Consider the following 24431-nt stretch of genomic DNA (forward strand, 5'->3'; position numbering starts at 1 on the left):
TTCGGGAATTTTTTTTTTGCATCATTCTTAGTGAATTTATATTTTACAGGTAGGTCTACTATTTAAAATTAAACGATAACAGGTACATTAAAACATTTTCAATTAATTTGTAATTTTTTTACTATCAATAATTTCCTTTTTACTTAATTTTATTTAGCAAAATGACTGCATTTTTCTTCTCTTTTTGCTACGCCAAGAGCAAATAATCTTTCACTCTAATTTTGAGAAAAAAAGCCTTTTTTTCTTACGAAGTTAAAAATTGACTTGCTTTGTTTTCACATTCAATTTTTTTTTTAAATGGTCTAAAATTGAAACTTGATTTCAAAAAGATTATGAACGGAACAGAATTCAAAGAAGGAAACGAAGAGTAGTTTGAAAAAAAAAGAAAAACAACGCAAACCTTCTTGTCTTGTTGATTTTTAGCTTGAATTGCTCACATGACTTTTATTCAGGCAATGTAACAATTCGAATCATGTGACTTTGATTTTTGGCACCTGATTTTCGATTTTGCGATCCATTGTGTTAAGCCCAAGGTCTTTTTCTCGGAGACGTTTGGCGATAAAAATTGTTGCCACCAAATTATTCATGGCGCGTTATGTAATGTGGTCGCCGCCGCCGGCAGGTGAGGAACCTTTCAGGGTCGCCTCTGATTGCAGACGAGCTTTGGTGACAACACAGAAGAGAGAAGAGAAAGATGGGTGACCGCAAGAATGTCAAAGTAATTGTAGCAGAAAATTATAAGACGCTTTGTAGCCTCGAGAAATGATCCTTGTAAATTAAGACAAATTACAAGTAACTTAAAAAAAAACTTATTTTGGCATTTATGATAAAATTTTACTGAAGAAATTTTAATTGAAGATATAAGCAATCAAATCAGGAAATTTCAAAAATAATTACTTTACAAAAATAATATTATTAATTTGACAAATTATTTTAAATGGTTTTCCTATTAAATTCTTTGTAAAATTTTTAAATAATAATGAACTATTCAGTCGCTTGAAAATGAAATATAATGAACGTTTGTAAATTAAACTTAAGAGTAATTGAGAGTAAGAAATATTAAATGAATTTGAATTTTCAGTCCACAAACATTTCAATGAAATAAATAATGGAAGGATTCGAAGGTTTTGATATTTTATGAAAATAATTTCACTGTGTCAAAAAAATCCGAAAAATGCATCAGAGTTTTCAAACTGAGAGCTATAAACTCGTCAACCTTTTGCTCTTCTTGGCATGGCAGGGATATTTATGTCATTGTTTACATGCTTAAAAAATATAAATAAGAACATATATTTCATATCTAAAAATTTTATTTATGCGAAATTGATTTAAACATTTTAATCAAGAACTTCAAGGAATTTTGTGGTAGAATTTCACGATCGAGGGTTGATTCATGGTGATTTGAATTTCGGCTTTTCCTCAATGGGTTTTGGTGAGTTGTTTATTGAGCAGGATATTGTTTATTCTGAAACAATAAACAACTCACAAAAACCCATCGAGGAGAAGCCGATTTTAAATTCAAATCACCAACTTCAAGGAACTTCATTATCAGTTGATAAACTTCAATTAGATTTCAATTTAAATCTTAGAGATTTAATCATTTTTTTAATGAATGGGCAAAATTGTTACAATGGAAAATTATAAAAAAACAAATTATACTATTTAATCTGCTAAAAATTTCAAAATTTCATTTCAAAGTTCTCAATAAAATGGCAAATGATTAACAACTCTTGATTAAAAATTTATGATGAATATTTCCTATGTAAAGCGTTTAACAAATCAACAATAAAATTCAATTATCTCTTCATGTTAATTACTTAGCACGTGGGATTATTTTTTCTGCTCGCAACAAAACGAGTTTTCGCTTGATCGATCGCTTCTGCATTTTTTCCGCAAACCAGCGGAGCGATTAAGTCGCGCCAATAAAAAAATTGCTCTTTAATTTTCCCTTTCGAAACAATTTCGCGCTCGTTTGTCCTCAATATAAATCTTCATTAAATCAAGTGGCATGTTAACTTTTAATAAATCACGGAAGAAATGATCTCGGTGCGGCGCAGATTGGCCCCGTGCACCCTCTGCGTCTGCCGCTGCTGGCACTGGTGGCCTACTTTCAAGGCAAACTCTATCGATCTCCCCGAATAAGCTCCAATTCTCACATCCGCACGCCGCCACTATTGATTTGTTTCTTAATTTGCAATTCGTGAAATTCAGCCGAGTAAAAACGAGGTTTTATAAAATAAACTTGGTGTCAAAAAATACCATAAAACGTCAGCGCAAAATTTTTTAAAGGCGCAGCGTGCAAGAGCGATTAGATAAAAAAACGTGCAGCTGCTTTACAATTTCGGGGAAAATCTTTCCTCCGACACCACACACGATCCTCCCACCATTAACTAGCAAAACTTCCTGTTTGTTTTGATAATGAAAAAAAATTGAATTAAAAAAATCCAAGAATTTAAAAAAATTACTTTCTGTCAAATTAAAAATCTAATTTTAACAAAAGTTCAGTTTCAGAAATTAATTAATTTCGTAGCGAGAACAAATTTTAAAAGAAACTTTGGCTCCAAAGGAAGAAAAATCTGGTCTGCTCCACATTAGCCGACTTCATTTGTATACAATGGTGCATAATAATTATAATATTTTTTTAGTTTGACGTAAACGAAAAAAAGCTGCTCCTGTCAGCTCCGCGTTTCAATTTCCGATCCTGCCTTCTCCGGGTGAACCTCTTGCTCGGGTCACTCACCTTGCAGTACAGCTCGTGCGAGGTCATCGGACGGCGGTGACCTCACCCTCACACGTCCATGACCACGACACCCTCCAGCTTCAGCAGAGCGACCCTAGGCATGGGAAAAGTCGTCTCAACCTTCTCACCTGGCCGACCTTCGCGGTTCACCCGCGGGCGGCGCGTCGATCGCCGCGCAAAAAGCACCACCTGTTCTCCGAGTGAATGCCAAAAGCGATTCCTTTTCATTTCGGAGCAAAATTCCAGCAAAAATTAACCCTTTTCTGGCATTTGGTTAATTAGGTCGGGGCTAATTGCGGTGGCGATCTTTGCCAAAGGTCACCGACCCTGGCCTTTCGTTCCGCTACAGTTGTTATTTTCACGGACTTGCCGTGTCAATAGCGATTCGCCCCGTTTCACACCAACAGAGCTCCGCCCCTTTTCAAAACACGTACTTTTCTTTTCTGGCTACGGAAACGACTCAAAATTTTGTGCAGCCACCGGCCGGACGTCTGTGGGACACAACGTGAACCGGCCAGTTTATTTTCTATTTCAAACCTGAGGTAATATTCTTTATACATAATATGTACTGAAAAAAATTTGTTATTTATACATTTTTTATGGGTGTTGCGTCGACGATATTTTTACTATTAATATTTTAATTTATATTATTTTAATATTTTGCTCAGGATATCCCCCAGGAAATGTTGACACGTGAAACTTGAAAATTCCGGAAAAAGGGAATAATAGACAGATGTGTCCTGCGTCAACGCGGCCTAAAAAGTAGCGGACGAGCCGCACACCAAATGAACCCTTCTGTTGATAATTCGCGTCTGATTGTGGGCTGCTCTGCTGATAGTGAGCCACGACAACACTTCAGGGCTTTTAATTGAAGACGAAAATTTGCTGCACTGTTAATTTTATCAAATGAGGTAAAAACGTTCACATTAAAATTACAACTTTCAATTTTCTGTATTTAATGAAATTGTTTAGGAAAATGCGGCTGCGGAAGATTTTCGCCCTGGTGGGTGCCGTGACGGTGCTCGGAGGGTGCGTTCTGCTCTACCTGGTGCTTGACCTCACCCTGATCCCCTCGGCCAACCACGCTCCCCTCACCAGAGAGAGTCACTCGTCCAATGTAGGAATTAATTTTTACCAAAAAGGAAATTCTATATACAATTTTCTAATTTAAGACAAAGTGGGGCAAACAGTTTGAATCTAGCCTGGAAAAATTGGAAGGAGACATCAAAAGGAACCAAAACAAGGTTCAGGAGATCAAGGAAGCCATCGACACCATCAGCGAACTCGTCCACATCAACACTGACCTCAAGGGTGAGAAACTGTTTTAAAAGGGAAAATTGAAAGTACATAATTTTTATTTTGTAGATGCAGAGAATGAGGTTCAGGCTGCTGACGATAGGACGTGTCCGGCACCGACTGTGGCCGACGTCCTGATGCTCGACCTCTACAACAGCATCCCCTTCGACAACCCTGACGGAGGGGTGTGGAAGCAGGGGTGGAACATTGAGTACAACAAGCAGCAGTGGGGACCCAAGAGGAAGCTCAAAGTCTTCCTCATCCCCCATTCTCACAATGACCCTGGTAATGAAACAAACTTTTTAAATCAGAAAAGTAAAAATTTTGAAAATTGAAATTAATTTAACTTTCAGGTTGGTTGAAGACCTTTGAAGACTACTACCACTCGCAGACGAAAGCCATCCTGACCAACCTGATTGCGAAACTGTCGGAGGACTCGAGGCGCAAGTTCATCTGGGCCGAGGTGTCGTACCTGATGTTGTGGTGGTCCGAGCAGAACGACCAGAACAAGGAGAAGCTGCGGCAGTTGGTGCAGAGCGGGCAGCTGGAAATTGTGACCGGCGGTTGGGTCATGAATGACGAGGCCAACGCCCACTTTTGGGCCGTGGTGCAGCAGCTGACCGAGGGTCACGAGTGGCTGATGCAGCACCTGGGCGTGCGACCCAAGCACGCGTGGGCCATCGACCCTTTCGGCCACTCGGCCACCGAGGCTTACATCCTCAAGAAGAGCCGCATGGAGTTCTCCCTGATCCAGAGGGTGCATTACTCGGTGAAGAAGCGCCTGGCGCAGGACAAGGGTCTCGAGTTCCGGTGGCGCCAGGGCTGGTCGGGCCCCTCCACTGACATGCTCACCCACATGATGCCCTTTTACAGCTACGACGTGCCGCACACTTGCGGCCCTGACCCCAAGGTGTGCTGCCAGTTTGACTTCAAGAGACTGCCAGGGTACGGCGTGACCTGTCCCTGGCGAATTTCGCCCCAGCAGATCACGGACGACAACGTTCGGCAGAGGGCGGAGCTGCTGCTTGACCAGTACCGTAAAAAGGCCCAGTTGTACCGGACCAACGCGCTGCTGGTGCCTCTGGGTGATGACTTCAGGTACGACCATTCGGCCGAGTGGGACGCTCAGTTCAACAACTACCAGGCTCTCTTTGACCATATGAACTCGAGGCACGACCTCTATGTTGAGGCCAAATTCGCCACTCTTGCCGATTATTTTAATGGTAACTTATTTTGTTCTTGCGAATGCTTGAGTTAATTCTGATGAATTTTTTTCAGCTTTGAAAGCGGAGACTGGAGGGGAGAAAAATCTTCCTTCTTTGACGGGTGACTTCTTCACCTATGCTGACAGAGATGATCATTACTGGAGCGGCTACTTCACCTCAAGACCCTACTACAAGAGACTGGACAGGGTCCTAATAGGCTACCTGAGAGCGGCAGAAGTTCTGTTCTCACTTGCCTGGGGTCACGGAAAGTCCGAGGACAACAAAGGAGTGACGCAGTGGCTCACTTCTCCGCACGCTGGGCTTCGAACAAAGCTGGACATGGCCAGGCAGGCAAACGCCCTCTTCCAGCACCACGACGGTGTCACCGGCACTGCCAAGGACCACGTGATGAGGGATTATGGCAACAAGTAAAGATGGAAAATTTAATTTTACTTTGGGAAATTGTTAAATTTTCTGTTAATAGAATGATCAAGGCCATTGATGCTGCGCAGCATGTTATCCAAATGAGCACTCAGTATTTGCTCTATCATCAGGTTCTTATATATTTTAAATTTAAATATTCTCTCTAAAGCAAATCTATTTTAGTTAAATCCTCAACTTGATCCTAATGACATTTATTTCCACTTGGACGACACAAGGCCCAGAACAGGGGCCTTGTCGAAGAGAAACAAAATCACCTTCGGAGAGGGTCTTGCCACTAGAAAAATTGTCCTTTTCAACTCATTGAACAGAGCCCGAACTGAATTCGTAAAACTCAGAGTCGCTCAATACAATGTCAAGGTATTACTGAACCTTTTAGAAAAATTTCAGTTTATTAAACAAAAAATTTATAGGTTTCAGATTATGACGGCCAATCTGTGCCTAGTCAGGTGCAGCCGTTGTTCGACGAGATGGCTTCGATGGTGGACGGCGAATACGAGTTGATTTTCATCGTTACAGTGCCACCCTTCTCCTTGTCCACCTACCTCATTTCGTGGACGAGCAGTGTCGAGGAGCAAGTTCCGCTGGCTTCTGTCTCTCTAGCCAACCACCAAGGGCAGCACAGACTGCACTCGGCTGAAGGTTTCGAGCAAATCGGCTCTTTGCCTGAAGGCCAGGATATCAAAGTGACTTCCCAGCAACTGTCTGCGGTCTTCTCAAACCACGGTCTGCTCAGATCGGTCACCGTCCAGGGCCTAACCATTCCTGTCAAGCTCGAGTTCGTCCAGTACGGCGCTCGAAAGGGTGGAGAGAGGAGCGGCGCTTACCTTTTCCTGCCAGACGGGCCCGCCAAGATTGTAACCACCAGACAAGCGCCTCTCGTCAGGGTCATCAGCGGCCCTGTGGCCACACAGATCGAAGTCCAGTTGCCGTTTGTACTGCACACAGCAACCATTTATAATTGCTCAGGTAAACAAACAAACAAACACATTATTCTTGGCTGGTGGAAATGAAATAAATCTTGACTTTGTAGGAGAAGTTGGAGGTTCGATTGAAATTGTCAACCTTGTCGAGCTGGTGGACGGAAACAACATTGAGATTGCCATGCGTTTTTCCTCAGACATCGAAAGTGGTGACACTTACTTCACTGATCTCAACGCCTTCCAAATGATCGAGAGGAGGCGTCAACTCAGCAAACTGCCACTGCAGGCTCATTACTTTCCCATGTCAAGTATGGGCTTCATTGAGGACAGTGGAGTCCGCCTCTCTTTGGTTTCAGGGCAGCCGCTCGGAGCGGCTTCTCTGCAGACTGGCCAATTTGAGGTCATGCAGGACAGGAGACTCGGTCAGGATGACAACCGTGGCCTGAACCAGGTTAGAATAAATGGTAATTGAATTATTTAAAATTATCTGATTTGGTGGATTTCAGGGAGTTCAGGACAACCACCCGACTCCCAACGTCTTTCGCCTGCTGCTGGAGCGCAAGAGCTGTCAGTCTGACCATTGGCCGCGCGCCTCTCTGGCCGCCCACCTAAGCCACCAGTCCCTGCTGATGCCCTTGGTGCACTTGATTGCCGCAGGCGACCCACTCGTTCCTCTCAAGCCCTCCTTCACCCCCAATTCGAAGTCTGAGTGCGGCCTGCACGTTCTTAACCTTCGCACCAGCTGGCTGAAGGTACGTCCCAGGGCAGGCCTGGTCGTTCACCAGCTGTCTTGGGACGAGTGTCTGCCCCCACCCCCAGGCCTGCAGTGTGCTCCAGAGATGAGCAGTTTGGTCAACGTGAGTTCCGTGCTGCCCGGATTCTTCGGTGCTAAAATGAAAAAGGCGTCCCTCACATTCCTGCACGAGGCCGAGGAGGTGTCCACGCTTCACGCCCAACCAGTGTGTCCCAACGAACTGGCCGCTTTCCTGCTTGGCTAATTCAAAAACAACTCGCCTGTGATCTTATCGGTGTTTCCGTTTTTTATATTACTTAAGTTCTACGAATTCCTTTTTAATTGCATTTGTGACTGTTGTGTTGTGCATTTAAAAAATATTCACCCCGAGAAAACAATGCTGAACTGAGAAAGTCAAGTGCAACGAGATTTTCACTAGGGACAGGCCCTTCCCGAATCACAATTATTACCAGAGATTATTGTAATCGGAGTTAGAGGAAATTTCATTTTGTAGGCAAGCAACATAAGTCAGAAATTTTGAATGGTTGTGATTGTTACTGTATCGTCGAACATTAATTTTAACTCCTGAATCACCTATGAAATAAAAGAAGTACCAATAAGACAAAAAAGATTTTTAATTCAAGTTTCATCATCCGAATCTAGATCTGTTGAATCTGCAGACTCGGCCGCACTCTGGTTGCTCAGGACTACAAGCGAGTCGTCACTATCCTCGTCTTGCTCTTCACATGCTTGCACAGGCACGGTGCGACCTAGTATTCAACTCAGGTAATCTTAATGCTTGGAATCATAGATTAAAATCATACCATATTTCATGACAACTGCGTCAGTGGCCTTTTCGTCAATGATTTTCCTGATCTTGTCAATTGTTCCTGCCGTAACCCACCCGTGCTTCTCTTGGCAAATTTTGAAGGGCACAGACAAAAGCAGGTTTTGAACCTCCTTCACATGAACGTCCACCAACTAGAAACGGCAGTTTGAAACCCTTTCTAGCAAAAGTTAGTTTTCAAACCTGGAAAAGGGAATTGAGCTGCGACGGAATTTGCCCTTCGGTGAAAACTGGGTTTTCTTTTTCCCCTGTCCTCAGTTTCAGGTGCTTTCGAAGGTCGATGGACTGCGCCCTGAACTCGATAATCTGCCAATACCTGGCAGCAGGGTCAGTCCTCGGGTCGTAACCGTGTCTGCACCAAGTCAGCCTCCACGGCCCTCCCTTAAAAAGTTGTTTTGGTAAAATATAAATTCAACGTTTAATAATTTATTCAAGTACCAAGAAGAAAAACGCAATGCACGGTATGACTGCACTGAAGGTTGTCTTGTCAAGACCCAGGGCATTGAGCAGGGCAGCCCGTGTCCAAATGGGCCTTTTGTCAAACAAGTCTTTGACGATGGTCACAATATGATCCAATTTTCTACTCTGGGCAACTTTCATGGCGCCAGGAAGGGCGGTGGAGGGCAACGGGGCGTTCAGGGTGAAAGGCACCCGCTGTGTGTGGTTCCTTCTGGAGGGTCGGTTGCCGTATGAGTTTGAGCGGTTCGAGTAGCAGTACGGCGACGGAGTGTCCATTTTTGAAAGGTGGCAGGAAGGGAAGTAGAGGGGTGGAACAGTCGCATCGCTCCTTAGAAGGGAGTCAGGGTCAGGTACCGTACTCAAAGGGAACACCGAGGTGTCTGGGTTGGCGTTCGGCAAGAACTGGAAGTCGCACATACCTGAAATAAAACCAAAAAAGTTGCAGGAAATATTTTCATTTTATGTATACTTTTGAAGTTATAGCACGTGTTGACGATTCCCACAACTTTAGCCTCATACCTGGAAAACAAAATTAAAATTTGTAAATATTTATGTATTTTGTTCCCAATGAAAAAGTTAATACGTTTTTCTCTTCACCCTAAGAAGGACTGCAGGAACCCTTTCTCTTTCTCCAAAAACTGATTTGTGGAAGACGCTGTCAGCATTGAAATTCAGCTCCAATTTGTGGCTCTTGGAAATCGCCTAAAATCAACGAAAAAATAAATAATACTAAATGATAAAATCTATTATTTTCAACCTGTGACAATGATGCGGTTCCTCCAAGGGCCTGAATCGCTTTCGCGACTCCAGAGTCTTTCACGACGCCGGGAAACTTGACACACGTGATTTCCTGGAGGAAATCATGCTCAGACACTCTCCATTCATTCATTTTATAAGGTTATTTAATTCAAAACTCAATTGAAGCGTGATAAGGATTTGTTTTTGTTCCTTTTTTGCAGCAGCTTTTGCCTTTTGCCTATTAAAGCAAAATGTCAAAGTCGAATGTCAAATATGCGCACAGAGGATGCGCATAAGGCGCCATCTTGAAATTCTCCATCGCCTTCGTTTTGAAGAAAATTCAAGTTTTCCCGCCTAATACACATTATGCCTTTCGCATCCTCAGTGCAAATAAGGCCAAGTTCCAACCCGTCGGTGGGTGTGTATACCGGCAAGATGGCAGGCGGCAGCGTGTCGGTCGGTTCACGGCCGCCGAAAACACCGAATTCGGCGTCCCTGGTGAACGCGTCGGGACTGCAGAGTTTGGTGGTCTTTCTGGTACTGCTGCTGGCCTGGATCGGTGGCTTTGCGTCGCGCCTCTTCGCCGTCATCCGCTTCGAGAGCATCATTCACGAGTTCGATCCATGGTACGGCCTAACTCCCTAGAGGCGACGTGTCAGTCCGCGATAATCTTTTATCAGCGAATTTCGTGACCGGCCGGCCTGCGAAAACATTCGGCCGCCGAATCTTCAGCTCTAGCCGAACGCACGCCACGACCAACTAATGCTTCCGCTTCAGTCATTTTGCGACAAAAAATTCGCTAATCGAGAGACGATTATTGTCTTATCAGATGCGCAGAATCACGGATTTTTCTGCGCATCAACAATGAGCAGTTACATTGTTGGAAAAGTTTAATTGTTGAGTTATGAATTTCAATTTTTGTTATTGGGAAAAATCGATGTTGCTGTAAGTTGGGAGAATAATTTTAAAATACTGGTTATAATTTTAACAACAATGGAATTTTTTAATATTTTTTCCAATCAATGTGAAGTCTCAATTTTTTTATTTTATGAATTAACTTGTCTTGTAATAAAGTGAAAACCTGGCTAACTTGAAGCTATAAAAATGTGTTATCAAGGTGCAGATAAGAAAGCGGGGAACTTCCGTGTTGAAAATTTTAAGAAAATTTAATTATTTTATTCAAGTCTGACAAAGGAGAAAATTTACCGAAAGTACTTTCTAAATTGTTTTAAATTTTATGAGGAATAATAACAATTTTAAGTAAAAAATTACATATTATACTATTAAAAATATTTTCTGCAGGTTCAATTACCGAGCCACTGCGTACATGGTCCAGCATGGCTTCTACAATTTCCTCAACTGGTTCGACGAGCGAGCGTGGTACCCTTTGGGCCGAATCGTTGGGGGCACCGTTTACCCCGGGCTGATGTTAACCTCGGGCGCCATCCACTACGTCCTGCACTCACTGAACATTCCTGTCCACATCAGGGACATCTGCGTCTTCCTGGCGCCTGTTTTCTCCGGACTGACCGCCATCTCGACCTACTTCCTGACCAAGGAACTTTGGTCACCGGGCGCTGGCCTCTTTGCGGCCGCCTTCATCGCCATTGTCCCTGGATACATCAGCAGATCGGTACAATTTTACGGATATTTCAAAGAAAGGAAAAATTAACTAAAATATTTATTCCCAAAGGTGGCTGGAAGTTATGACAATGAGGGCATTGCCATCTTCGCCCTGCAGATCACCTACTACTTCTGGGTCAAGGCTGTGAAAACCGGATCCGTGTTTTGGGCTTCCATGGCCGCACTCGCCTATTTCTACATGGTGAGAAAATATAAAAGTTCAAAATTTATAATTAAAAGTTCAATTTATTTATTTTAAATAACTTCAGAAATTGATATCGCATAGAAAACTAAGAAATATTTGAAAAAATCCAGAAATGTTTTTAATTAAATTTATGCCGAAAGGCTTTAAATTAGCATCCAAGTTCTAATTTTAGTAAAATACAAATTTTGTCACTAAAACTTTAAAACACATTTCTTTTTAAATAAATTAAATTTTTGTAATAGTTCTTCAGACAAAATGGTAAAAAACTGAAAATTTCAAGTAAAGATTTATTCCCATCTATTATAATTGATGTTTATATTCATGTTATGAAAATATAACTCTGACTTTTCCTATTATTTCCAAAAGTTTTTCGATAAAAGAGATAAGAAAAGCTCATAATCTTAGGATGAAAGGAAATATGCCAGATGAAATGAAGTGACTTTGAGGGGAAGAACATGATAAACGGGGCTGAAAGACACATTGCTTTCCCTGAAATCTTGTGTGTAAGCAAGTAACCAATTGGGGAAATAATAAAAAAGGTCGCTTCAAGCCAGCGTGAAAAATATTCGTATCACCTTTACTTCACATAATTCCGGCTGACTGATGCACCGTCTCTTCCATAATGTATATTATTTTGTTCCTTCCTAACGACTTGTCTCCAGCAAACGCCCACACTCATGATTGCATTCCTCACTTTCCCCAATTTCGAAAAGTATTTTCCCTAAGAATTTGGAAATAATTTTGAAATATTTTAAATCTGCACAAAAGGATTAATTTAGCGCAGTTTGATTCATACTTCTACGACAGTTCAGACCGCCTAGGAGCATCGGAGGACGCGCCGGACCGCCTCGCACGGTTATGGGCATTGTCTTTTTTGATGTCACATCAGCACTTTTATTATTTCCCCAATTGATGACTTGCTTAAGTTACACACAATGTATTCCGGGAAAGCAAGGTTTCTTTCAGCACCGTTTATTGAGTTATTTGCCCCTCAAAGTCCTTCATTTCATCTGGCATATTTTTTTAAAAACAATGCGACATTTAATTACAAAATAACTTGATTTTTCAGGTGAGTGCATGGGGTGGCTACGTGTTCATCATCAACCTGGTGCCGCTGCATGTGTTTGCCCTGCTGCTGATGGGCCGCTACTCGGCGCGCCTCTACACGGCCTACTCGACCTTCTACATCCTGGGCCTGCTGCTCAGCATGCAGATTCCCTTCGTTGGTTTCCAGCCTGTCCGCACCTCCGAGCACATGGCCAGCACGGGCGTCTTCCTCCTGCTGAACGCCATCGGCGCCCTCAAGTATGTCCAGGCCCTCATCTCCAAGTCGGACCTCAAGGCGCTTTTCCTCACTGCGGCCGCAGCGGCCGCCGGAGCTGTTTTCCTTGCGGTCATCGGCCTCACCTACATGGGCGTCATTGCCCCCTGGAGTGGACGGTGAGATTTAAAAAAAAAACAAGAACTTTTTCATTTAGTTTCAAGTAAAAATTTTAAATTTTTCAAAATCTCCCAAAACTATTTAAGCTCAATTTCATTTGCCAAAAATCTGGTATAAAAAATTCAATTTAATTTTGAAATATTTGAAAACCTCTACATTTTCATTTATTTTCACATGTTTCATATGTTTTCATGAAATTTGCCATTAAATCTTGAAATTATTTTGTAGATGTATTGTATTTTTGTTTTAAATCTATTTGACAAAATTGAATTTGCAGGTTCTACTCTCTGTGGGACACTGGCTACGCCAAAATACACATTCCAATCATTGCGTCAGTGTCCGAGCACCAGCCGACAACGTGGTTCTCCTTTTTCTTTGACCTGCACATCCTGGTGGGCACTTTCCCAGTTGGCCTGTGGTACTGCATCAAGTCGATCAATGACGAGCGCGTCTTTGTTGTCCTTTACGCCCTGTCCGCCGTCTACTTTGCTGGCGTCATGGTGCGCCTGATGCTCACCCTGACACCTGTTGTCTGCATCTTGGCCGGCGTTGCCTTTTCGCGCCTCTTTGAACTCTACCTCAAGGACGAAGACCCTAAAGTGCCCATTGATGAGGCCGACTCGGAGGGCGACGATGCTGCTGAAACTATGACTGGACGAAAACTCTACGACAAGGTCAATTAACCCCAACTATTAATTCATTTTTCAATGAAAGCCTGAAAGGTTTTTTTATGTAAGCAGAGTTTCATATGGGCTAAAAACTTGTTTAAATTTCTTTATTTGTACATCAATATATTTTTATACTTTTCATTATTTGAACAATTCAACTCCTAAATAATTTTTGTTGGTAAAGATAATTTAAATTCAATTTTTATTTCCTCATGAGGAAGTTACTATTTTACACCTACATTTTTTAATTTATTAAAATTAAAAACGTGTTAATTAATATTAAATTATAGGCTGGAAAAATGCGTCGGATGAGACACGAACAGCCGACCGAGCCGACAAGTCTTGGCGCCAACATCCGCATGGTGAGCATTGTGGCCACTGTCATGATGCTGATGATGTTTGCCGTGCACTGCACCTGGGTCACCTCAAATGCCTACAGCAGCCCCTCCATCGTGCTCGCCTCATACGGAAATGACGGGTCCAGACAAATCCTGGACGATTTTAGAGAAGTACTTTTTTCTGGCCATCCCCTTTTACACAAAGAAAGCTAATTTTGATTTGACTAGGCCTACTACTGGTTGAGTCAAAATACTGCCGACGATGCTCGAGTGATGAGTTGGTGGGACTACGGCTACCAGATAGCAGGGATGGCCAACAGGACCACTCTAGTTGACAACAATACTTGGAACAACAGTCACATTGCCCTCGTTGGTAAAGCCATGTCGTCAAACGAAAGCGCTGCCTACGAGGTGAATTAATTTTATATTGAAGAAAGGAAAAAATGAATTTAAATTTTGAAATTAAATTAATGTTTCCAAACTGATTCAATATTTATCGCAAATTTTAAAATTTTGAAATCAATTGATTAAATTTTTTTATAATCTAAGCATGAAATAAATTATTTCATTTAAAAAAATTAATCACATTAAATTTCCAAAATGGATTCAAATTTTATGGCCAGTTTATAAATTGAATTGAATCGATTGATTTAGTAATATTTTAAGAAAAAATTAATAAATGTCCAAATAAAATTAATAATATTTACTAAAATGGAATGAATTTTATGCCAATTTTAAATAAACTGATAAATGGCAAGTTGATCTTAATAGAAGATTAAAGATTGTAAAAATTGTTTCCCTCACTTTTACTTAAATCAGAATTTTGAATTGATTAGGTGATGAAAGCCCTGGACGTGGACTATGTGTTGGTGATTTTCGGCGGCGTCATCGGCTACAGTGGTGATGACATCAACAAGTTCCTGTGGATGGTGCGCATTGCCGAGGGTGAGCACCCCAAGGACATCAGGGAGAGCGACTTCTTCACCGAGCGCGGCGAGTTCCGAGTGGACGAGGAGGGCACCCCGACGCTCCTCAACTGTCTCATGTACAAACTCAGCTACTACAAGTTCGGCGACCTCAAGCTTGACTACCGAAGCCCCGCAGGTCTCGACCGCACCAGGCAGGCCGTCATCGGAAACAAAAACTTCGAACTGACTTACTTGGAGGAGGCTTACACCACGGAACACTGGCTTGTCAGAATTTACAGGTAATCGATTTGATTTTCAACTGACTTTTGTTTTGATCAATTCTGGTTTTTAGGGTGAAGAAGGAAAATGAGTTCAACCGGCCGAGGATTCCCGTGGCCAACCGTGTGATCAAAGGAAGTCGCCTATTCGTATCAAAAAAGGTTGGAATTTTTAATGCAATATAAATTTGTAATTAAATCTTGTGTGAATTTTTCAGACTAGTAAGAGGAAGAAAGGGTCCTTGAAAAACCGGCCAGTTGTTGTTAAAGGCAAGAAGAGGACGTAGTGGAAGAGCGTTTGTTTGTTTGATTGTCTGTCTGTCTGACTATTGACTTGTGTGATGCAAAAGGGAATAATTGTGGTGATTGAACTGCCGTTTGTTGCTTTTTTAAACAATAAAATCCCAGCTGTTTGAAAAAATACGAAAACATGACTATTCTTTTCATCTAAAAATGAGCATAGATATTAAAATAACTATGATTATGTTAAACAGTCACGCAGGTAGTTGAATTATGCGTGGGCAGGGCAGGGGTTGGAAATATGTGGATGTGACACTCGCGGGGCAGATTGAGAGGAAGTGTCTCGCACAAGCTTCTTGTGTGTGTTTAAGCGTGAATTTGCGTACAAGGCAAGGCCGCGCGGATCACTAACAGATACAGGGTTATTTTTGAAAAGCCACCCCCTTCATTGGGGTATTTAAGCCAACGTTGCTCACCCTCGGTCGTTACAATTTGTTAGTCGAGCAAAGCAGGAACATCCCTTCGAAAACTACTCTATCCAAGTAAGCACCACTTTAAATTGTAATTATTATTTTTAATAATTGATAATTGTGAATAATAATTCTTATGCAATCTGTTTTATAATTTCTTTTGATTGTTTCATATTTCTATTAAAGTTTTGTAATTTTAAATAGACATGATTATTAATAACTATTTTTAAAAAAAAAAAATATTAATTTAATAAATGGTTGAAATTGTTAAAAGATATTTTGTTTTGTTTTTCCATATTTATGCAAATTCTGTCAAATATCGTTTCTCTGTAAGATATTTAAATTTAACTGGTCAAAGTCAAAACTGGTATATTTTATATAAGATTATATAAGTTTAATTTTTAATTAATTTTAATGAAATTTGCAGATAATATGAACCATTTGGTGGCGTCAGCGTTGTTGGTGGTGGCCCTGTGCGTCGTCGAGGGCAGGTCGGAGGGCGTCGGTGTATTCGGGGCTGAATCCGGAGGCGCGGAACAAGAGGCGGCGACCGGCAACAGCCAGCAGAACTTCATCAACCACTTTTCGCGGGTGTCGTCGGTGTCGTGCAAACACCACTACCGCGAACTGGCCAACTACCTGCTCGACCTGGCCAAGGAGGCGCTCGCCAGGTCGGCCAAGCCCATGTGCGAACGCAAACGCAACTCGGAGCTCATCAACTCCCTTCTCGGCCTGCCCAAGGTGATGAACGACGCCGGAAGAAAGTGAAGAAAGAAATTGAATAATATATGTGAATAAAAATAATAAACAAAAATACCAAAATCACATAAATTGCCAATAAAGCACTGGCATCTCATTCCGCAAAAAACAACTTTCTCCTCTTTTTTTCTCATTTTTTTAACTTATGAATCTTATTGTGTGTCTTATTATTATTATTGTTGTTTATTTGTCCAAATTGTTACATCACATTGTTTACACACAAATTGTTGAAAACATTTATTTGAAAAAAAAAAGAAATTGTTGGACAAAACGGCACCACCACAAGCAAAAATTTTGCTAAAACTTCCGAGGCCAAAAAGACCCCATCCGCCGCAGTTGACTAAGTTTTGTTCTTAAATTAACTGGCACTGATCACAAAGTTTGCCACAAAGATATAGATAGAGATATAGATAAAGATCGAGATAAGATTTTTTATAGAGACGAGGAAAAAAGATAAATGCATCTCCATAAATCTTAGTCCTTTTTTGTATCTAGGTTTATAATATTATTTTAATCATATAATTAATATTTCTTCTTAGTTAAGAAATTATACGCGATAAAACAACAAAAGGAATATACTCACCCCAAAGACAAGCACCAATCAGCGATCGCCGTCAACACGTCACTCTTCTGACTCTTCAGTCAACATGTGCTTTTGTTTACGTCGGTTCGGTTTACAATTTTCCCATTTTCTTTTCAGTTTTCACGCATTTCGGCGTGCGATTTGAGTTTCAAACTTTGTGCAACTGTGAACAATGATTTGTGTGTGCAAGATTTTTGAGAATTGTTGAGAATCAGCGCGGGAATCGATGGAGATGGACGAAGGTAGAAATTTGAAATATTTTGTGTGTACATTAATTCATATAAATGAAGTGGAAATATAAAGTGTTCTTCAAAATTTAACGTGGCATTTGCTTTAATTGGAAATTCTGATTTCAGGACTGCGATGAAAGGCTGAAGAGGAGGAAGGAAGATGGGGTGAGTACCCTTTTGCGATTTATAACATTAAAAATATTTTTTTCTCAAAATCCGCGCGTGTATACAAATTTGGGAAAATGATTCCATGAGAAAATTGTATTGAAAATTGAAAAAATTTGTTTCTTCACTAATACTTTTCTCAGTTTCATCTTACTGATTTATCTATAAAATTTGCTCATACTTGTGAATCCTTGTCCGAGTTGTAATCTCAGATAAAAACGCACATGTGGCTCATGTAAAAAAGCACACAATTGAGTGAATTGAATGAAGATTATCATCATATTTTTCATTATCTTCGCTTTCAAGGACACACGTGAGTCCATTAATTTGGCTATAATTTTCGCATCACCAACAAATGAAGTTTAATTATCTGCCTTAAATATTTTTTTACAAAACAAAATACTCTTGAGCAAAAGACTTAAGACACAGGTAGAATTTAAGTACAGGGAGAGGTTAGAAAATAATCAAAAGTACTCACGTCAGAATGAAAATCCTGTGGTGGTTATTAAAAGAATTAAATAACGAAACGTTATGCATGTTATATATAAGAGTTTTTAAAAAATTCGATTTTTTTTAAATTAACTTATTAAGAACAAATTAAAATTGATAAAACATATCCTGGTCTTTCCAGATTTTTTTTTTAATTTTTGTCTTCTATTTTTAAATTTTTGGTGGTTCACCATATTTGATGTTCAAACCAATGAAAAAAAAACGTGATTTTTTATCTATGTGAACACGTGAATGTATTGAAATTAGCACAGTACTTGGCAAAATGCACCTGTTATCTCCTGTAATCACTTATTTTTACTGATTGCAAATATATAAGATTTTGCAAAACCATGTTCACGCTTGTATATTAGAAACTATTCCGACCTCCAGTTTGTCTAGACGTGGAATTTTCGCAAAAGCAGAAAAATGTGCAATTGCGTGGGCGGATGTTTGCTCTGCTGCTTCCGGTGGTACATTTTCATCTTCAACTTCATCTTTGTGGTGGGATTGCTCAAATTTTCACTTTAAACACCAGATTATAAAGAAAACCCTGTTAGATTTCTGGCCTGGCGATGATCGTGGGCGGCGTCCTTTTTTCATTTCAACAGGAAACGTTGTCATCGAGTGGATGGTGAACAAATTGGCATAAAATAGAAATGAAAGAGCTAATTGATTTGGCCACAGACAGATCCGGTGGCAGGGGCGCTGATCGCGACTGGCGTCGTCACCCTTCTCGTGTCCTTCCTCGCGTGCTGCGGCACCCTGAAGGGTTCGCCCTCCATGATGAAAGCGGTGCGCGAAAATACCTGACAAGGAAAGAAGCTCCATTTTTATACAACTATTCTTTTTTAGTATGGCGTGGTGATGCTCTTGTTGGTCGTTGTGCAGATCTTCGGCGGCGTCTACATCTTAGTCATCCCGGGCAGCGTCGCCATCATCGGCGGTGGAATCATCGCCACCGCAGTCTTGCAGGCAAGAATTATCCTGTTTGCACATTTGAACGCTTTTAAAAGGACGTTGACGACCCTTAAAAAATTAAAATTACGCCAAATCATCATACATATAGAATTCCAAAATGGGTCTTGGTCGAAAATTATTGGAAAAATTATTAAAAGTTTCCTACAATATTTCCAATTTAAGAATTATTTTTCAGAAACAGTTCATAATTGAATCAATTTTGTTTGGTAAAAGCGGGTAAAAGATTTGGGGAGAACCCCATTTGAAATCCGCTGAAATTGCCTTTTTTCGTGTCGACTTCTTACTGAGTTCTAATTAATTGTTTTCTTCAGTTGATTGCGGCGATCATGTCTTTTTGTCTGGCGAGTTCATTCAAGAAGCGGCAAATCGAAGACATGGCGGCCACCATCGCCAGGCAAGGGGTTGCCCACAAACCCTGAAGATCTTTGCCAAGAAGTTATAAAAAAAAATGTATTCTTCTCCCTCCTACACCTTACAGGACTAAATATAATTTTATAATGCCTGAAATGCGAATAATTATCCAATTTACTATCAAGTCCCTTTCTTATCACGCGTTTAGCTTCTTAATCTTTTTGTTGTAAAAGATGTCGAGGGGGATCAGATTGAATAAAAAAGCAATTATTTTTCGATCACCTTCACATACCTTACAGGAATAAAATAACACATACAAATTATTGGAATCTGCACGTAAAGACCTAATTAGGATTGTTTTAACTGAGGAATTTTGATATTTTCTCAAACCCTTTTTGAAACGTGGCAGTAGAGATGCTGTGGCCAGCTAGGAACTAAAATTGTGTGTTATCGACAGATTGTTGCATGAATTATGTCTTATGTCCGTACAGAAATCGGCTACTCGCAGTCAACGAAAAGCAATAATAAGTTGACGAAGAATCCTTATGAGATATTTAGCGTGCGAGATAATTTAAAAAAAATTGTAAACTCGTGCAATTAAACAAAGTACAAGAATAAAAAATGTACTCAATCATTTTCTGTGATAAATACAATTTGAAATAGCTTAAAAAATTTCAGACTTTTGGCTGTGGTAAATTGAGATTTAATTATTTTTTGTCAATTTTATATTTGTATGCAATTATAATCACTATTCTTTAGTTTCAAGAAGCTCTGGCATTTTGATCTTTTCATTTTATTTTTGAATTTTTTTCTTTAAAGGATATAGGCAAAGAAAACCATGTTGTCTGATATGAAATTGAAATTTATTCAATTAACGACGATGCTGTACCCTTGGAGAGCGAAGGCTTGGATTTGTAGTGTGGGAATTGAAAAGTTTGTGTCGCTGGCGATGGATAGGAACCGATGATTAATTTTGAAAGCACACTTCAGTACACGCGGCGTAATGGGTTGTTATTTTGATGCGGAGGACGCGGCGGCGGCGGCGGCAGGTGCGGCTAAAGCGCTTCTCACAGCAACTTGAGAGTGAAAGCAGAGATGAGTGAGCAAACGAATTCTCTCAGCAAGTTACGTAAAATGTGTTCATGTGAGAACCGGCGCGGCTGCAACGCGATTATGCATGCCAGCAAAATGCCGCAATAATTGATGTGCGCCGAAATTCTTCTCTTTTTTTTCCTTCTTTGCACCGGAAACGCGTCAATTTACTCTGCCGAGTTCAAAGAGGCTCGGCAGAAAATTGACCTCTGACCCGTTCAATGGAGACGCGTCATGTCCGTTTGGTAATAAAGAAAAACCGACGAATGGGTAATGCTGGTATCACTTGACACTTAAAACAGGCTATAAAGTTACTGCTTTTTAGCAAACTAATGATTTGCAGATAAAATTATATACTTAGTTGCTTTTTAGTTGAGATATCAAAGCAGTTTATGCGCGCACGGGATTCTTTTATTAATGAATCGCAAAAATTAAAAATGTTAATATCGAATATCTGAATTAACTTTCAGCTTAATTTTTCCTTTTTAATTTATGAGAGAAAAAATTTATAAAAAAATTTATCCGACCACAAATTTGGAATAAAAAAATTAGGAAATTAGACAAATAAAAATGGAATGGAAAAAATTGATCTTTTTTACAAATTATTTTTTAAATTACTGGAATCTGTGCAACATGTGAATAAAAATACCCCTCTTTTAATTGCAGTAACATTGGAATCGTGATTGTTAAGGAGTTTAAACAACCGAGAAAAAACAAACCATAAATCTAATTACACTCGGCGCGAATTGCAGAGGATATCGGCCGAGCGCATCTTTCCTTTCTTTCTTTCCAAGTGCAATCAGAGTCTCATTAGCAGATCGTGTGTCTTTCTCTAGCACTTCTCATTACACGCTCGTTATTATAAAACACTCATAGAGAATTAAAATTCAAAAGTGTAGCAAGCACGGAGAAGCAGTCAAACGCCGCGATTATCGGCGCCCAAGTGGATCAAGGTTGAAAAGTGGAATGATCCGCGCGCTCCTTTCGAAAAGAGACGATTTTTTACAACTGTTCGCTCAACACTCTGAAATTAAAATAAATTATTCCTTTGTGAGCCCGATTTTTATGGGCGCGCATCACATAAGTGGCAATTTCGGCGCAGAGAGAGACGTGATCCGTCCTTGTCTCGTTTACAAAAGCGGCAATCAAGAGCAAAAACTGTGCAGCTGTCAAAACTTCAATATTTCATCTTGATTAAAAAACTTTAAGGTTATGAATTTCATATTTTTTGGGAAATAAAAAATACATATTAAGTTTAAAATTGAACTGAAAAGTGATTTAATTCAAATTTGTTTTGGAAAAGGTGAAAAAATGATACATTTTCTATTCTATTTAAAAAAAAAAATAATGATGGCAATATTCCAAAAATTTCAATAATTGAACAATAGATTTTGTTGATTTTATTTAATTTTTAAATTGGTGGATTTTAATAAATTGCAATCAATATTGTTGACAGTAAATTTGAAGTGAGAATTGAAAACTGTAAGGTCATAAATTAAAAAACCACTTTATTTGCTGCAGACCATCAAATTTACATAAATTCCAAAATTCAAAATATAGCAGAAACTTGTTTGGTCCAACGAAAATTAGAAAACATTCAAGAATCGTTGGTGAAATAAATACATATTTTTTTAGTTTCATTTCTTAGGCATTTTGTTAAGCTACATACAAGTTTCCAGATTTTAAAGAATAATTAAAGGACAAACAAAATTCACTTGGGGATAATTTCATAACATTTTTAACACATCTAATATTTTCTCCACATCATGTCCTATTGAGTTTTTGAAACTTTATATGCAGAAGAGTTAAAACAAAAGCTAAATAAATACAAAAATTATTATTTTTTCCTATATGAGTAATTTTGGGAAATTTATAGAAATTTTATAAAATTATGTTAAATAAATTCCCAAACACAATCTGAGGATGAGATTAAAAGTGCTAATGTTTTAAAAGCACTCGACGTGACGGAAGCGTGAACTTTTTTATGTTTTGCGGCGAATGAATGAACGAACGTCTCAGATTGCATTAGTCAGGGTGCGTCTTTGGTCTGGGCGCCGAAATTTCCTCCGCAAAAGTGACAGAGTTTGTTGTTTTGAAAAAGAGCGAGGCTAATTTGCAGGTCTAGAGAGAGGCATGTTAAGAGAATGAGTTGGGCAACGTGAGTGCAGGAATGTTCCTAATCAAAGGTCAGATGGCTAGAAAGTGAAGAGGATCTTCTTCTCTTCTTCTCCATACAGCACCGACTTGTTTTATTAAATGTTGCCACTTTCACTCTCCGAATTAAATTCCTATCGTTGCATAAATATATGTATAAAATTTTCAGTGACGCGACAACAAGATTCGCCTCGTTAGCATGAAAAATATAAAAATTGTTACGTGATTTTCCTTCTTCGGACATAATTGCGCGTGTCGACACGGAGATGAGTCGCTGGAAAATTTAATTGTTGCGTCAGGAAAAAAAGCGGACGTTTGCATTTTAATTCAATCTCGGTGCATTATGTATCAAGTGCCGCCGCCGCGTGGGAACTCTTTTGTGCGGCTGCAAATTGGAGTACGCAAAAAAAAAATTAGAGTGATAATTTATCGTACAGTGATTTGCAAATCAAATTAGAAGGTGTGAGACAAAAAGTGCAAACTGCTATTTCCTGATCTTAAAAAATTATGAAAAGAGAAATTTTTATCAAGATTACAGGTGGTAAAAAAAATTTAATGAAGGGAATGTTTTAAAGCTCAAAACTTTGCTGGTAAAAAGTCGTTTTTTAACTAAAAATTAAAAGTAAGTCTTTTATTTTCAATTCAGTAGAAAGCGAATAAAATTGAAAATATTTTCATGAAAATTTTGTTCTAAGAATTAAATATATGACTGATTTTCATTTTAATTTGAATTAGCTTTTATTTAACTAAAGAAAAAAAATCACTTTCTATAATTATATTTTAGAAGCTTCTAAAAATAACTGTTGGTAAAAATTACATTTGGTTTAATTTGGGCAGAATCTTAAGTCTGGAAAGAAAATAAATTTAAAATTTTTTAAAACTCCTTTGAATTTATGAATATAAATAACAAAATTTTTAAAGATTCGTTGGCAGAATTAAAATATGAAGAAGTTTAAAAATAAAAAAAGCTTTTCCGCCAGTCTTCAAATTTTATTTTTTAATGTAACATAGTCATTTTTTCTGCTAAAAATAAGAATAAATACCATAAATTGAAATATAATTGGAAAAATGTGTATAAATTTCTATTGTGGTCAGGTGGTTGGTGGATTTAATTTCAATAACTTTCCAGTGCTCTTTGGCCTTTTTGGCGTTGGTCGGCGCGCGAAAGATGAGCCGAGCCCCCCATTACTCCCACACGACGGCCCACTCGAGGTGGCCGACTCGAAATATGACGTATGAATTCGAAATGCGCTGCTTGACAGCGAGTAATTCCCGACGCGTGACTCTCGACAATCACCGCCGATTTGAGAATTGCACGCCAATAAATCAAGCGAATCAAACAATCACGCGAATTATGCAACCGGTCGGACGCAAAGATCGCATTATTTGTCGAGAGAGCCGCAGACAAGCGACCGCGACGCAAGGACGCGCGCAGTCTCGCACGCGAATGTGCAAGAAAAAAACTCACTTTTCTCACTAAAGGTGAGTGCACTTGACTCTTTAATTCAATTATCTTTCCCACCGAATGTCACAGTTTCTTAATATTTATACAAATTTGTAAACAAAATATTTTTGGCAAAATAATCTTTAAGTATTTTGGGAATTTTATTATGTCAGAGATCGCCAAGTTGGACGACCAGGTCAACTTGAATCAAAATTAGATAGGTCGGGCGAAGAATTTCACTCTGTTTCACTCCTTGCCAAACTAACAAGTTAATCAATTTAATTTAAAATTAAAATATAAAGAAAATTAATAGAAATAAAATTTCAAAAATAAATTCTTATTTACTATTTTGTAAAAATTATACAATAAGTTTCAATTCTCAATGAAAATAGCAAAAGTTGTGTTAAATTTTATTTAAATTTACTGCCTTTTTTCAAATTATGTGGGAATCTAATTTCAAACAACGTTTATTAAAAAATAATACTTCTTTAGTATTTCACTTTTTCTTATTTTCAGAATTTGTGACTACATTATTTTTTAAACAAATTTTGAAAGATTTAAGAATAAAATTTACAATTCATATTTATATTTAATAATATTTTGAGAAAAATTAAAAATTTGAAACATACCCAA

The 24431-nt window shown here is 39.2% G+C and overlaps 7 protein-coding genes across 8 annotated transcripts in view; 5 read left to right on the forward strand and 2 right to left on the reverse strand.

The window, feature by feature from the left end:
- The window catches only part of LOC132201338 (unconventional myosin-Va), a 19144-nt gene extending 16088 nt beyond the window's left edge, over positions 1-3056 (reverse strand). Inside the window, exon 1 of one of the 2 annotated variants that reach the window (XM_059627436.1) lies at positions 2741-3056. In XM_059627436.1, the coding sequence (XP_059483419.1) occupies positions 2741-2767 (27 nt within the window). In that variant the 5' untranslated portion in view covers positions 2768-3056. The remainder of the gene's footprint in view (positions 1-2740) is intronic. The other variant, XM_059627437.1, reaches the window with a different exon arrangement.
- Positions 2915-7960, forward strand: LOC132201339 (alpha-mannosidase 2). The gene is made up of 12 exons (XM_059627438.1): positions 2915-3282; positions 3409-3651; positions 3713-3857; positions 3913-4051; positions 4106-4321; positions 4390-5259; positions 5315-5669; positions 5726-5795; positions 5848-6042; positions 6096-6651; positions 6716-7056; positions 7112-7960. The coding sequence occupies exons 2-12, from the start codon at positions 3647-3649 to the stop codon at positions 7601-7603; spliced, it is 3384 nt and encodes a 1127-aa protein (XP_059483421.1). The 5' UTR covers positions 2915-3282; positions 3409-3646; the 3' UTR covers positions 7604-7960.
- LOC132201342 (general transcription factor 3C polypeptide 5) lies at positions 7956-9793 on the reverse strand. The gene is made up of 7 exons (XM_059627442.1): positions 9402-9793; positions 9228-9346; positions 9114-9163; positions 8624-9063; positions 8369-8566; positions 8163-8319; positions 7956-8108 (listed from the first exon to the last, which is right to left on the reverse strand). The coding sequence occupies exons 1-7, from the start codon at positions 9531-9533 to the stop codon at positions 7978-7980; spliced, it is 1227 nt and encodes a 408-aa protein (XP_059483425.1). The 5' UTR covers positions 9534-9793; the 3' UTR covers positions 7956-7977.
- LOC132201340 (dolichyl-diphosphooligosaccharide--protein glycosyltransferase subunit STT3B) lies at positions 9782-15272 on the forward strand. Its single transcript, XM_059627439.1, has 10 exons — positions 9782-10008; positions 10685-11015; positions 11076-11207; positions 12280-12650; positions 12929-13325; positions 13610-13828; positions 13886-14068; positions 14494-14864; positions 14918-15005; positions 15062-15272. The coding sequence occupies exons 1-10, from the start codon at positions 9818-9820 to the stop codon at positions 15128-15130; spliced, it is 2352 nt and encodes a 783-aa protein (XP_059483422.1). The 5' UTR covers positions 9782-9817; the 3' UTR covers positions 15131-15272.
- A 111-nt stretch (positions 15273-15383) lies between these two features.
- LOC132201343 (pigment-dispersing hormone peptides-like) lies at positions 15384-16383 on the forward strand. The gene is made up of 2 exons (XM_059627443.1): positions 15384-15625; positions 15981-16383. Exon 2 carries the CDS (start codon positions 15986-15988, stop codon positions 16319-16321), a length of 336 nt encoding a protein of 111 aa, XP_059483426.1. The 5' UTR covers positions 15384-15625; positions 15981-15985; the 3' UTR covers positions 16322-16383.
- Positions 16384-16975: 592 nt separating this feature from the next.
- Positions 16976-24431, forward strand: part of LOC132202105 (DNA mismatch repair protein Msh2) — a 75839-nt gene continuing 68383 nt past the window's right edge. The window contains exons 1-2 of the mRNA XM_059628836.1: positions 16976-17137; positions 17252-17290. The gene's annotated coding sequence lies outside the window, so the exon portion shown is untranslated. The remainder of the gene's footprint in view (positions 17138-17251; positions 17291-24431) is intronic.
- LOC132202107 (uncharacterized) lies at positions 17332-19732 on the forward strand. The gene is made up of 5 exons (XM_059628842.1): positions 17332-18280; positions 18337-18410; positions 18464-18571; positions 18632-18751; positions 19069-19732. Exons 1-5 carry the CDS (start codon positions 18226-18228, stop codon positions 19174-19176), a joined length of 465 nt encoding a protein of 154 aa, XP_059484825.1. The 5' UTR covers positions 17332-18225; the 3' UTR covers positions 19177-19732.

Source organism: Neocloeon triangulifer, unplaced genomic scaffold, assembly GCF_031216515.1.
Source record: "Neocloeon triangulifer isolate White Clay Creek 2 clone unplaced genomic scaffold, ASM3121651v1 ptg000014l, whole genome shotgun sequence".
Lineage (NCBI taxonomy): Eukaryota > Metazoa > Arthropoda > Insecta > Ephemeroptera > Baetidae > Neocloeon > Neocloeon triangulifer.